General features: G+C 38.6%; 1 protein-coding gene across 2 annotated transcripts in view; it reads right to left on the minus strand.

Moving 5' to 3' along the window:
• Window positions 1-4,905: 4,905 nt before the first annotated feature.
• Window positions 4,906-14,843, minus strand: part of MOB3B (MOB kinase activator 3B) — a 44,208-nt gene continuing 34,270 nt past the window's right edge. For both annotated transcript variants that reach the window (XM_053465920.1, XM_053465921.1), the window contains exons 4-5: window positions 5,205-5,245; window positions 4,906-5,150 (exon numbers count right to left, since the gene is read on the minus strand). In XM_053465920.1, coding sequence (XP_053321895.1) covers window positions 5,216-5,245 — 30 coding nt within the window. In that variant the 3' untranslated portion in view covers window positions 4,906-5,150; window positions 5,205-5,215. The remainder of the gene's footprint in view (window positions 5,151-5,204; window positions 5,246-14,843) is intronic.

Consider the following 14,843-nt stretch of genomic DNA (forward strand, 5'->3'; position numbering starts at 1 on the left):
TTTTTTAGGTGAGTAAAAGATTTTTCAAATAAAAGTCATAAAATGTGTGTTTTTTTTCAATTTTTCACCAAGTTTTTTTTTTTTTTATAGTAAATAAGATGATATGATCAAAATAATGGTATCTGAAGAAAGCCCATCTTGTCCTGAAAAAAAAAATATATAACTTATGTGGGTACACTAAATGGGTGAGGAGAAAATTACAGCTGAACACAAGCACCACAAAAGTATTAAATGGCCTCTGTACCACAGGGTACAAAAAGAAAAAATGAGCCCGGTCCTTAAGGGGTTAAAAAAGACAGCTTGCAAGATAGTTTTTTAAAACTCTTTGTGGGGTAAATTTTTGGTCAGAAATCAAACTTGCAGACCACAAGTCTAGTAACCAATCATTTTTGCCTATACATTTTTAACTCCAATATGTGGTGTGTTCTTTAGCTTTTCTTAATTATGAAACAGCTATGCTAAGTTGGAAGTATGCAGTGGGGTGTCATAGTTTGGCTCATAATACACATATCTTTGGCAAATTGAATGAGAGATGCCTGTATCATGACAGCAACTGTTATTTTGTCAGCAAAGAGGGTGAGTGGTATTCGCCCCTGGGTGATTAGGTGAACTGACTAGTGAGATACCTGAGAACACATAATACCTGCAGTTTGTATCTGCTGGGCCAAAGACTTAAGGTTACAAATTGTCAACAGACAAAACATCTCAAGGTGAAAGGTATAACTCTGAACGCCACTTTAAAAGACTTGGTACTGGACTACCCCCACAACTCTGCCCCTGGCAAACTGAGTGGATTTTGGTCTGATAATCAGATATCGTCAGAGACAAATTATGTTGACAAATGGCCACTGCATAATATGCAAAAGTGTGTGCATATCAAGAGATTTTTAACAGGTAATTTGACCACCCTACCTGGAATGGACACACCTCTTTTCGTAAATATTAGCAAGTCCTTCTAGTTCAGAAAAAAGTTTTTTTGTTAAACAGCTTTTACAAAATGCATCTTTATTCCTGCTAGCATTGTCTGGTTTTATGCCTGCTGACAGACCCTGAATGATGAATTATCGCATACAATACCATGTATTTGATTTATTGAAGGTTTACCACAAACATTTAGTGATGATGAGTTGTTACCGCCAAGCAGTGTAAATTTGGTTGATGATCTAATGGAATCTGCAAGTTCTGAACTTGAAAAAGCTTTCATCGGATACGTGCATAACGGAAATCATATACCTTGTTCAGAATGTGTTTTGCCATGGTAAAAAAAGCAGAACAATACATTTAAACACTAACTACAAGGGATAAATTACAAATCGCTACTCTAGCCTGGCAAGTGTATCCCGGAAACCTGTAGGTTATATAGGTATCTGCTTGTAGACTTAAAACTTAAAATCCAGCTTTCAAAATGAGTTTGACAATGTATATGCCTCCCTACTACTTGCACCATACAAGAAAATCTAAGTAAAATAATGTAAAATTGTGTAAATTCAACCATCAGACATCATTGTGCTTAAACAGCTTAACAGTGCTATCTTTGTCCTCAGATTCCCAGTGCCATGTTTGTCATCAAACAGCTAAACAGTGCCAGCCTTCTCCATGTTCACACACTTATACATACACATTCATAACATGCATACTCACACTTATACATTCTAACGTACATACAGTTATACATATTTTCTCCCTTCCCTCACTCTAACCTAAACCCCTGCTTAAATAAACCCCCGAGACCAATGCAAGGGCTATTTCTGGGCAGGGTGGACTTTTATGCTGCCGGCGTAAGGTGCTGCCATAGGCCTAGATGCCGAGATACAACCCTTCATTTATATATGCTTGCTTTGAGAAGAAGTTCACTGGGGTTGGTTCTTCATATTAAAGTGTACTATATGACCAAAAGTAACCATTGAGTATAGGTGTTTTAGCCACACTTGTGGTTAACAGGCGTATGAAATCAAGCGCATAAGCATATCATCTTTGTAGACAAACATGAGTGGCTTAATGGGTCGCACTGAACCCATCAGTAACTTGTACTGTAACAAATCGGTAGAACACACACTCACAGAGTGAGGCCACTGAGTGTTGAAGCATATATTTATCACTACATGGTTCCAAATTGCCTCTGGAGACCACATGAGCACAAGCAGTGTGTGTCGGAAGACTCATGAAATGTTTCTATGGCCAAGCAGCTACACAAAAAACGAAACACGTATTAATGCCCATGGTTTTGTCCATCAACTCATATATGTATGTGATGGTCACACAAATCAAAATTGCAGTTGCCTCTGTGCCTGGGTTCACCTGGAATGTAAATCCAGCCTTGATTCACACTGTATTCTTTATTTGTATCATTTGATGAAGATGACCAGAAAGCGAAACAAGCTGTGTAACTAAGGATCTCTGATGGAATATAGTAGACACGTTAGGCCTTCAGATGCCTGGCCCCAGTAGCTTGTAAATAATCATGTAGTCATACATCTTCCACATGGTATTTTATTGGTTTAAGATGCCACTCATGTATTTAACATTTTTTTTTTCATTTCAATAGCACATAGTTTCATTTTGCTAATTTCATTGCAATTTCCAAATTGTTAATTCCCTAAATATAAAAAACTATTAAAAAACTAATCAAGGAAATGTTGAACTGTGAGAAAGCTCGACCAAACCAGTAAAAATATTAGAAATAATACATTTGCATTAAACATTCAGAGCTACAAGAATCATTATGAAAATTATTTACAGCTGTTTTCACCTGAAAATCATACATGTTAGCATCACATCAAGTTAATAAATAAAAGTCCTATGGTGAGGACAATTTCATACAAATTGAACTTTTGTGGAAATTGAGCACTAAAATAAATGAGCCTTTAAAATATGCTTTCTTTTAAACCACTGACCCTTTTAAGGCCTCATTTGAAATCTTTTATATAGATATATCTTTAAAATTACAAGACAAAAATAGGTACCCAGAGCAGACAGCTTATTTTTGATCACCCTTACACACCAATGTCCAAATCATTGATATTTCTTAAAACCTGCTAGTAGAGACAAAGGTTTTTATTTTATTAGGTAGAATTTCTCTTCAACTTAAAAACTACTTAAACTGATCTTGCTTTATTGTTGTGGGATCAGTACAATAATCGCTAGTTTATACATTTTAAAGTGTGTGCACAGCAAGCGTGTAGATTGACACAATAATTTACTGCATCGGTATTTTTAACATAAGATGATGCCATGTAATTGCCATTCATTTGGACGGTGTATGAAAAAGGACAGTAGCTAGTTAAGTGAATTGGTTTATGACAGTTAAACAAATGAAGTGTGTTTATAAATATACACCGAGAACTGTGGAGTGAGATCTGAGAGAATGAAAAAGAGTCTCCTTGTGGTTAATGATTGTGACAGTACCCTGAGATTTTGTTTTATTTTTTAAGTATGCAAAACAAAAAGTGGAATATTTTGATGTCAGACTCTCGAACTTAATATGACGGTCATATTTTAATCTCCTTGAACTGTGCAGCACTGACATATCAGACACAAAAAGTAAAAGTTCTTAGTTATATAAAAGATTTACTATCTTAAAATTTTTGTAGGCTCTACAGCTTTAGTCTAAAATAGTAAAGTAGTAAAGGACGTTTTGGGTGGGAAAAAAGCTATTCCTAATTTACCTAGGCTTGAATACGTTTTTTTTAATTAAATTGAATAGCCTTCATTATCTTCCTACACTTATTCTGTTAACAAGAGGTACAAAGACTAATGTTCAGTTTGGGCTGTAACATTAGGATATGTTCACTTGCTCTATGAACTATCATTTTGAAAAAGCTACCTTCTAACACACAAATGCTGCAAAGATTGACTGTGCTTGACATGCTTTGCAGGTTATTATTTATGATGTGTGAGTGTCTCTGTAATTGCACTTACAAAGACAGCTTCATTTTACTTATCAAGTGTTCTGCAATGGAATACAAAACTAAGCAGATAACTTACAACACATTAAAGGCTGTTTTCCAATTTCTGAAAGGCTGTCCTAGTAGGGGTTAATGTATTCTTGTGGACTAGAATATTAGTCTAGTATGGCAGTTTAAATGGACAGCTGAAGCATCAAAGCAAAGTAGTTAATGATGGTCTACTGTGTGTAGCCATAACTTCACAGATACCATTTCATGAGCAAATTTATACCATTTATCGTTATCCAATATTGCCTAACATGCTTTGCGATGGGCTCATCTGTGTGGTTGGTAAAGAGGTTTCTTTACAGTTGCAATGTTAGGTAAGACAATGATATTCATTTGCTGTGAATACCCAGCATCTTAAAATGTTGTGTAGTGCAAAGTTTGCTACAGTAGTTAGTTAATGGCATAGTAAAATCATGTTTAGGGTAAAAGAAACTGTCTTCATAGGAAATACATTTAATCATACCTACTACTCCTTAAGTCACGGGTAACAGGGCAATCAAACATCCCACAGGAAAGATGTGTTGTATATGATGGGAAAGCAAAGGGTGTTATAGGTAGTAGTTATAAGAAGAGATATTTCTTCAAAGACTTGTTGATGAAATTAGGCACAATGTAAACCCTTTCAATCTAAGGTTCCCCGGCTGCCCATTATATAAAGTGACTTTTTATATAACTTTGTCTGTTAAGGTATAGGCAGATGCATTTGTGAAACAGTTTTTTTTGACCATTATTTGTTGACCATTATTTCCTCCAAATAAGTAAACAAATGAGGTTGTGTTTATCACACGAGTCAAGTTATTTGGTGTGTTGCTGGCTAAATTGCTCCAACATCTGCACAATCCAATAACCAACGCAAAACAAAAATGACAAGAACATGGTGACTATTTCCATATCTACCTCGTTTTTATCTATATAAAATGGCATTTTTGGCTACAGGAACTACATAGTGCTTTTTTCTCAAAGACAAAAAGTTTTGGGAAATTATTATAAATTATTTTGACAACCAGCATTCTAGAGAAGCAGTGTGGTATAGTGATCATAGTAAAGAATGTGAATGCACTATGCAAGACGTTTAGTTATCTGGTCCTGCTGTCCCAAAGAATATTCTAGCAGCACTGAAGGTTTCTGGCCATTCAGTAGCCATTCCTGCCGTTGCATGACAGTCCTTTTGTCCACATTCATAACTTCCATGGGTGCATTGTGCGAAGGACGAACACAGATGGTTTTGACATTAGCACATTAGCATTTCTGAACTTCCATCTTCACTGGAACATTCGTAATGACATCTCTTTCTGGAGGGAGATAAAAAAAAAACAGAATAAAGAATTTTTTATTCGCTAAACCAACAGATTCAGCAATAAGTTTCCAGTTGCCTCCTGAAAACTGCCCCCCCCCCACACACACACACACTAAACAGTATCTGAATCTAAACAGAAAATGCTGCACTCGTTTGTAGTTGTGTGTATAAAATGATATATACATACACACTATAGGTTTGCAGAATATTGGAATAACATTGCCACTGCTGCTTTCAATATTTATTTATAACGCTCCTTAGTACATATGGAATGTTTCAACATTTACGTCATTTTTTCCAGTTGAAACTATAGTTTAATTTGTTTGGGAGACTGAATATGTGTTTATCACAAACTGCATGTTAAAAACTTACCACAGGGTGGCATCGTATGAACTCAAAACCAAATCTACACTGTCAAAGCTAAACCTTTATACTTAGTTTTAAAGAAAATACAAATTAAAACCTATGGCTGTATTATTGGCTCCTGTTTAATTTGTATAACATTAAACATGTAACTGTTTATATTTAGTTGTTTTAGAATCCCAGATATTATGGGCAACTAAGGACGCTTACAGAATATTAAAGACAGCCGTCCGTTCTGTAGCTACAGTGTAATCTTTAATAAAATTCATTCAAAAGGGCACAAATGTACTGGCTATTTATGAAAACGGACAGTTTGAGTAAAGGTGTAATCACAATGGCAAACAATGGAATGGCCCGATCAGCAGTAACGTTAGTGACAAGAATACTTTTCAGACTTTCAAACATTTGCAAAATAACGGTTCTTGGTAAAAAAAAAAATTAAAAATAAAAAATTATATTTAATTGCAGTAACTTTATTTTATGACCCAGACAGCCATAAACTTTCAACACTGTACTGTAATTAGTTTTCAGTATCATTCAATTACCCAAGCAATGACCTGAAGACTTTTAAACAATTTGAATCCATATCCTACTCAACCAGATGTTTTACACCATTTGACACATTTTCTGTACACTACACTGTTTTGCACTGAAATATTATGTACATGACTTCATCCTTCCCCATCAGGACACTCAAAAAGGTTTGCCAGTACATGGGTATCCCCAGAGAAGCCCCATAGTTAGCAGATTTCAGCAGCTCTGAAAAACTCACTTCCCACCCTGCTGTGTGCAGCTTTTTATTTCCCATTAAACTAACTGATATAAAGCTACGACTTCTGCAGCTGACTGTGGGGTTGTAGAGATTTCTTTCATCTCTTGCTCCTTCAACCATGCAATGAATTATGACTGCAGCGATAAGCACTTAACACAGAGCTGAGTGCCTGGGTTGCACTACACATAACATCTACCAGCATGGCTCCATTCTATATTCATTTAGCAGTTAGAAAAAAGACAATGAACAAGGTGAAATGTTTCTAGTCATACATGATTAAAAGGTTAAGTTTCTGTGTTTCCAGGCCAATGTTTCCATTTTATTTCTGGAATATTTGGGATAACTGCTTTGGACATAAATCCTTGCGTGTCAAATTCACATGGCTTGCTCACTTGCAGAATGATTGGTCAGAAAAACTGCAGTGGAATATGATAGTGCTATATAAAACAATAATTAACTGCTTGGATTGTTTGAAGTAGAAAAAGGAACCAGGTCCCAACCTTTTGGGCTATCCCTTATTGGTGTGTGCCTCATGCAGCAAGGTGTAACATCATTCACTGCCCAAGCACACCAGTGTTGTTCATAGTACCATATTTGCTCGACAACCCCCCAAAATTTGAATATTTAATTTAGGAAAAAAGAAAACGCCTGAATAAGACTACCCTATAGGAAAAAAGTTTTACTAGTAAATACTTATTCACATGTAAACTTTTTTCATATTTAATAAAAACTATGATTGAGAAAAATGCATTTCTTGTTCTTATTCCCTTTTACTTGCCAGCCTGCCCCCACCCCCCGTTATGCACATCTGCCCCCAGGCTTTACACTATGCCTTATACCCCAATATGCCACTCTGCCCCCCTGTGCTCCAGACTCCCCGGTGTCTAGTGGGGGCAGCGCCAACAGAAGGGCTGAGCAGCAATGAAGGTTGTCTGCGCACATCGTAAGGATGTCCACCAGCTGCCAGAGAGGAGGATCCAGGTCCCCTGCAGCACTGCGGGGGATCTAAATCTTAGTCTTATAGTCAGACCTCTATTTGAGGCCTGATTATAAAACAATCTCTAATATAAGCAAATATGGTATTCAAGGAGACCTAAAAGCAGTTTAGTCACTTTATGTATCCCTGCTTAACATAGGCATAGTTCAGCTATAAGTGAAGCAGATTGAAACCAGTAAAGGTCCATGGGCAGCTGTTCTAGAAGCCTGCAGCAGGTGAAATAGTAATATAAAAACAGTCTGTGCTGTTATTTAGATTGTACGCTCTATGGGAAAGACACATCTTACCTATTGTACTGCTGTTGCTAATTAATCACTTACATCATATTCAGAAGCACTGTACAAGGCATTTCCTCTTTAAGTACACTTTAGTACTATAAACATGAAAATATACGCGTGTACAGGTATGTAACATTATCTATCTTAACTCATCACAAAATAGCAGGCCAGTGGTCGTGCTCAACCCTGTATGAATTTTATGTTTTGTTAATAAAACTGGGTAGTCTTGGTGTGTGACATCATTACATAGGTCTTCCATAAACAAGCTTCCTACTCAGCCAAATATGCATCATTAAACTGCTCATATGACTTCCTCCAGGCCTGTAGGCAGATATGCTGCATTCCTTAACATCAGTAGGTCTTAAAGGGACAGACAAAGTTTACTGTCCCTGACAGTCCCACTAAAGATGAAAGCATATTAAACAGTTTTGTGTGTACTTTATTCAAAATATAATTGACTTTTGTAACTTAACTAGACTGAAGTGTCCCTAATACAAAAATAACTAATAACTATCCAGTATATAACTGGATAGAAACAGTGTACCATACCTAAAAAATATAACTTAGTTGTACATTGAAATTACCTGTGCAGACTTATCTACAAGTCCAAATCATGCCAACCTATTTGTATAGGGTAAACAGAAGAATATGTTCATAAGAATAAGACATCCAGGTCACCCTTATATAGTGGCAAATGAATTATGTTTTTTGCAATTTCTATGTCATTTCCTGGTCTGTGTGACTTACCCTCTGATCCCGAAAGGGTTACCACAAGCCAATTCATTATTAATAGGTTCCCTTGTATATGTGTTATGGCATTACCATGATATATTCCCTTGGCAAGTTCCTAAAATAATAACACAACGGATCTTTACAAAAATCCACTCATGCGGACATCTGCTTCTCTCAAAGGCTTAAATATATCCAGAAGGGATTTAACGTTATGGCAGGGACTGTCCCTCATTTGTTTTTTCTCCAAGTTGTTTTAACACAACAAATTACTGACCCGTATCATAAAAAAAAAAAAGGCCCACTGCTGTTTTGTAAAACGGCTCACAGCACCATAACTCGAATGTCCAATAACATTTAGTGTCCATTATTTTAAACTCAATGACTTTCAAAAGAAACCAGCTGTGCACAAAAAACCCTGTCTGCCACGCCTGCCCTAGACTTACAGCTGGTTAGTCATTAACTCTCCAGATGTGAAACATAAACTGCAATTACCCAAGTGACTAACTAGCATTTGTGCACTAAATACAGGTTGTTGGTTTTGTCTTATGTTTTTTTTCTTCTCCTTCTGCAAGTAGTGGTTAACAATGACATATTCATTATATCGATGGCAGGGTGGGACGAAACAAAAGTAACATTAGCTGGGTACTTAGAAAATAAGCAAACAATATTGAAAATGTCATGATTGTGTATGGTCTCCATACTGCTTAACCAACAGCTGGAACCTCAGCAGAAACCATCATCTAATCATATCAATTATGGACCTGAGAAGAGAGGACAGAGCAGTGCACCCTACAAACAGCAAAACCCCTGCAGTTTTACCCTGCCATTCAGATAATGGCCCTCTGGTCACTAAGGGATGTATCCCATTGTCCCTAGTTCCCCAATTGTACTAACAAACAAACTGTAAAGGTTTTTTATTTTAGTAATTGCACAGTATATTACACCTCACTTCTGCTTATTTAGCTCTGTGATAATGGCCCTTCACTTACCTAAGATGACTGCAGCTGAGCCTAAGTATGGTAGAATGCCAACTACAACAAACAAGTCCACGTGTGATTGTGTGGGATTTCTAAATTCCATGCAATTGCCTGCTTATTAATAGGTTAATTAATAAAATCATAAAACTAGAGATGGGAAGATTTTTTTTTTGTTTTTCTGGAAAAATTGAAACAAAATGGCGTGTGACAAATCATCTTTTACAGTGATAATGTTTATGACATGGCATTCAAACTATATTACATGAATGCCTTTATGAAAGATGCAATGTGTCCACCTCTGACTGGCACAAATAACGCCAGTTACATAACTTTTCCAGTTGTAGTTGGTGCTAAGGTACAAATTGTGATTTATTTGTAATGCACATTGACATAGAAGTATGCCACCTAGTTCTAAAACATGTATGAAATCATAATGTAGTCATTGATGGTGTGGTAGCTGAAGTAAAATAAAGCTGCTTTGGTGAAGGATGGTGGGTTGAAGCCTCGGAGAAACATCATACACAAATAGTAGTGAGTGAGATCATACAAAGGACTAGCAGACTGATGTCTAGAGGCAATGCTGTACACCTGGGACTGGAGCAGTCTCATTAGTAATTATTTGCCGCACAGATTTATGAATGATTAAGCTATCACCTGTCACTTCTGTTGCCTTAAGAAAAGTTTAGCAATGATACAATAATTAGCTGCCAAAAAAGTCTTCACTGGAGGAGTATATGTCCTATTACACTTTAGTATTTGTTAAAGTTCCATGGAACTTTATAACTATATTTTTATGATTTTAGAAGAACAGTGTTATGTAAACAGAAACGTGAGGTAAACTGAGAACCACGGTCAGAGACAATATTATCAGGTAATTCATGTAAACGAAAAACATATTTAACCCCTTCGTGACCTTTGCCGGTTCAGGACCGTCATGCCAAGAAGGTCACTAAACGACCTTTGACAGTCCTGAACCGTCAAAAAATTAAATAAGCTTAGAAAGTGATCAAGGATCACTTTCTTCGCTTAAACGGCCTTGCTGCAATGCCTCGATGTCGAGGCATTCAGCAAGGCCGAGATCGGCATCGGGGGCCATATCTGGCCCCTCCCCGGGGCGTCAACAGCCGCCATACATTGTATGGCGGTGGACGCCCGTTTTAAAAGCGTTTAGGAGGCGATCAACGGTCGCCTCCTAAACTTAAATGGTGTCGCTGGAATGCCTCGATCAGGAGGCATCCAGCGACACCAAACACTTACCTCTGGGTGGGCTGTGACCGCTCCGGAGAGCGGTCACAGCCGCAGCTGCCGGTGATCTTCGCCATCCGCAAGATGGCGGCGGCCCGGGAAATAAAACAATAAAGGTGAAAAGTTCGCTAGATGGTCTCCAGACCCTCTAGAGAACTGGCTCCACTTGCTGGTTGAATACAGGTACTGCATTCAACCATGCAAGTCAATGGAGCCCAGCTTTATAATCACTATGTGATTAGTAAAATATTCAAATAAAAAAAAAGGGCTAACATTTAAAAATAATTATGCAGTGATGTCACTAGATGAACCATCCAGTACCAGCAAAATGTGTAAAAAAATATAAAAAAGTATTAAAAAATAAAATAAAATTAAAAAATAAAGTTTATTATTTTGAGCAAGTGCTAAAATTTCTAAAAAATCTCAACAAAGAGTTAAAATAAAAGCACTTCAAATACCCAAGGGGTGTCTAATATAAAAAAAAATGGCTGATGGGGTAAATTGGAGTGGCCTAGCTCAAAGATAGGGCATAGGTACAGACTGACCAAAATGGAGAAAAAAAGCGCACTTCCCAAATGTGGCATTTTAAATCTGAAACAACCCGACAAACCCATGCATGTCGGTTATCACTGCACTCAGGAGATGTTCCTGAACACACATTGGGGTGTTGTTTGACAGTGACATATACCAGAACCTGTATATCTATAAAGTACAATTTGGGGGGAAAAAAATAAAAAAAATTACTATTACAAAGTTTGACAAAGTGTAGTTCTATAATTGGTGCATGGAAAGGGTTAAAATAACAGCATTTGGAATACCCTGGGGTGTCTAGTTTTCCAAAATATATGGTTTGAATGGGTTAAATTGAGTTAACCGGCTTCAAAGATGTTCCAAAGAGGAGATGGAGGCAGACTGACCAGATTTGTTAAAAAAGATTTGGAAATCATAAAACGCTGCTTGTACTTATTGCCCTATAACTTACAAAAAACAGCAAAAAAACATAACAACATTGGGTATCTCTAAACTCAGGACAAGTAGTAGAATCTATTTAGCTAGTTTTTTTACTTGCTTTTTTAGGTGAGTAAAAGATTTTTCAAATAAAAGTCATAAAATGTGTTTTTTTTTCAATTTTTCACCATGTTTTTTTAATTTTTTTTATAGTAAATAAGATGATACGATCAAAATAATGGTATCTGAAGAAAGCCCATCTTGTCCTGAAAAAAACAATATATAACTTATGTGGGTACACTAAATGGGTGAGGAGAAAAGTAGAGCTGAACACAAGCACCACAAAAGTGTAAAAACAGCCTCGGTCCCACAGGGTACAAAATGAAAAATGAGCCCGGTCCTTAAGGGGTTAATGAACAGAGCGGCTGTTTCTGAGGCTGAAGGGAGATGTCCATATGGAATGAAGTGTGCCATCTTAGTAAATCGGTCAACTACTACCAGTAAAGTAGTCAGGTGGTTTGAGGATGGTAGATCAGTAATGAAGTCCATTGATATGTCAGTCCATGGTTTAGAGAGGGTTGGGAGAGGTTGCAAAAGACCAGTAGGTCGTCTAAGTATTTCTTTGCCACGAGCACATGTAGAACAGGAAGAAACAAACTCTTTAACATTTTTTTTAAGTGTGGGCCACCTGAACGATCCGTTGAATCAAGTCTTGGGTCTGCGTGATTCCTCCATGTCCCGCGGTAGGCATGTCATGGAAGGCATGCAGGATCTGAACCTCCGGAGGTACGTAGATGAGGTCATTACGATAGTAAAGACCTTGACTATGCTGCAAACCTGGAATGTCAGGAGGAGTGATACGTGCAGAATAATGGTGAATCGTTTCCCAAATAGTGCGGGTCACAACAATAAAATGTGTTGGCGAAAAAACGGTGTCTTGTTCTGAAGAGATTATAGTGGGGACATCGTACATGCGGGAGAGTGAATCTGCCTTTGTGTTCCGAGACCCGGGGCGATAAGATATATAATTGTAATTGTAATTGAAAACTGGTAAAAAATAAGGCCCACCTTGCCAACCGGGGTTGTAGATGTTTGGCTGAACAAAGGTACTCTAAGTTCTTATGGTCTGAGAATACAGTGACAGGGTATAGTGCACCTTCAAGATGTCACCATTCCACCAGGGTCAGTTTGATTGCCAATAACTCCCGTTCGTCCCCACACAATTCCTTTCGGCTGGGGTGAGAGTTCGAGAAAAGTAGGCAACTGGGTGCAGCTGTTCATCTGATTCTTGTCTTTGAGACAACACAGCACCTACAGCAGTGTTGGAGGCATCCACCTCCAAGGTGTAAGGGTTCTGAGGGTTGGGAATCTGGAGAATGGGTGGTGAGACAAATTTATTCTTAAGGTAGTCGAAAGCCCTCTGCAGCATCAGTCCAGGTGAACTCTGTATTCTTTGATGTGAGAGCAGTGATAGGCTGTATGTGTTTGGAGAAGTCTCTGATGAACTTTCGGTAGTAATTAGCAAAACCAACAAATCCGAACGGCATCATCAGATATTCAAAGTTGCCATAATGACATCTAAACGCTGTTTTCCACTCATTCCCTTTGCGGATTCCCACTAGATTGTATGCCCCCCGTAAGTTTTAGTGAAGACCTTGGCTTCACTGTGATATTGTTTAATTTCCGATAGTCAACACAGGGTCATAGTCCACCATCCTTTTTATGGACAAAAAAAAGATTCCTGCTCCTACTGGGGAAGTCGAGGGTGGTATAAATCCCTTAGCGAGACTGTCGTTGATGTATTCTTTTAGTGCTGTGAGTTCAGGTCCAGGTTCAGCCAACGGATATATATGGCCAAATGGAATGGCAGCTCCTGGATACAGTTCTATGGGACAATCATAAGAACAAGAAGGAGGGAGTCTTTCAGCCCCCTTTTTCTCAAAGACATCCTTAAAATGTTTATAAGGTATTGGTAATTCTTGGTGTGAGGTGGGCGAGATAAATAGCCAGGCTTAACTCTCTTAAACAGTGAGTTTTTTCTTATATACTCGAGGTGCAGTGGAGATTGCCACTTTATTATTTAGTTTTTTTCTGTAGTTTTTATATTCGTGTATTTTATGTATATTTGTTTTATTTTTTTATATATTCATAATAAAATGATTTAAATATTTATGTTTTAGCGCTGTCTTTCTTTAGTTTAACTTTTGTCATTATAGGTTTCCCCCAATAGGTGGAACAGTTTTTGGTTTTTTTGCCCTTCAAGATTAGCTGCTTAACTATCCTTCAATATTGATTACTGGATATTGCTTCCTTCCATCAACCTTTAATACTCTTAATATATTAAGATTTTCTAAGCTGTAATTACCACTTTACCCATTTATTACGGTTTATGGGAGGGGGGAGGAGGCAGAGGGGTGTATGGGAGCCACCCTCCCATACAACACTCTGCCTCCTCCCCCATCCCATACACCACTCTGCCTCGCTACCCGACTCCCTGGTGTCTTGTGAACCTCCGTTGCTGACAGGAGGCAGAGTGGTGTATGGGAGGTGGGAGAGAGGCAGAGTGGTGTATGGGAGGTGGGAGAGAGGCAGAGTGGTGTATGGGAGGGGAGAGAGAGGCAGAATGGTGTATGGGAGGGGGGAGAGAGGCAGAATGGTGTATGGGAGGGGGGAGAGAGGCAGAGTGGTGTATGGGAGGGGAGAGAGAGGCAGAGTGGTGTATGGGAGGGGAGAGAGAGGCAGAGTGGTGTATGGGAGGGGAGAGAGAGGCAGAGTGGTGTATGGGAGGGGGAGAGAGGCAGAGTGGTGTATGGGAGGGGGGAGAGAGGCAGAGTGGTGTATGGGAGGGGGGAGAGAGGCAGAGTGGTGTATGGGAGGGGGAGAGAGGCAGAGTGGTGTAGGGGAGGGGGGAGAGAGGCAGAGTGGTGTATGGGAGGGGGAGGGGAGGGGGCAGAGTGGTATATGGGTGAGTTATAGTGGTGTATGGGGCTATAATGAATTTCAGGGAGGCAGAGTGGTGTATGGGGTGTAATGAATTTCAGGAAGGCAGAGTGGCATATCTGGGGGAGTTAGAGTGGTGTATAGGGGGAGGTAGAGCGGTGAATCAGGGAGTATAATGAATTTCAGGGTGGTGCAGATCATTTATGGGGGGCGGAGTGGCATATCAGGGTGCACAGTGGCATATAGGGAGGTATAAGGCATAAATGGGGGTGCATAAGAGATATCTGGGGGTAAAAGGTATATCAGGGGGCTCAGTTGCATATCACTGGCATATAAGGAGT

This window comes from Spea bombifrons, chromosome 1 (assembly GCF_027358695.1).
Source record: "Spea bombifrons isolate aSpeBom1 chromosome 1, aSpeBom1.2.pri, whole genome shotgun sequence".
Classification (NCBI taxonomy): domain Eukaryota; kingdom Metazoa; phylum Chordata; class Amphibia; order Anura; family Pelobatidae; genus Spea; species Spea bombifrons.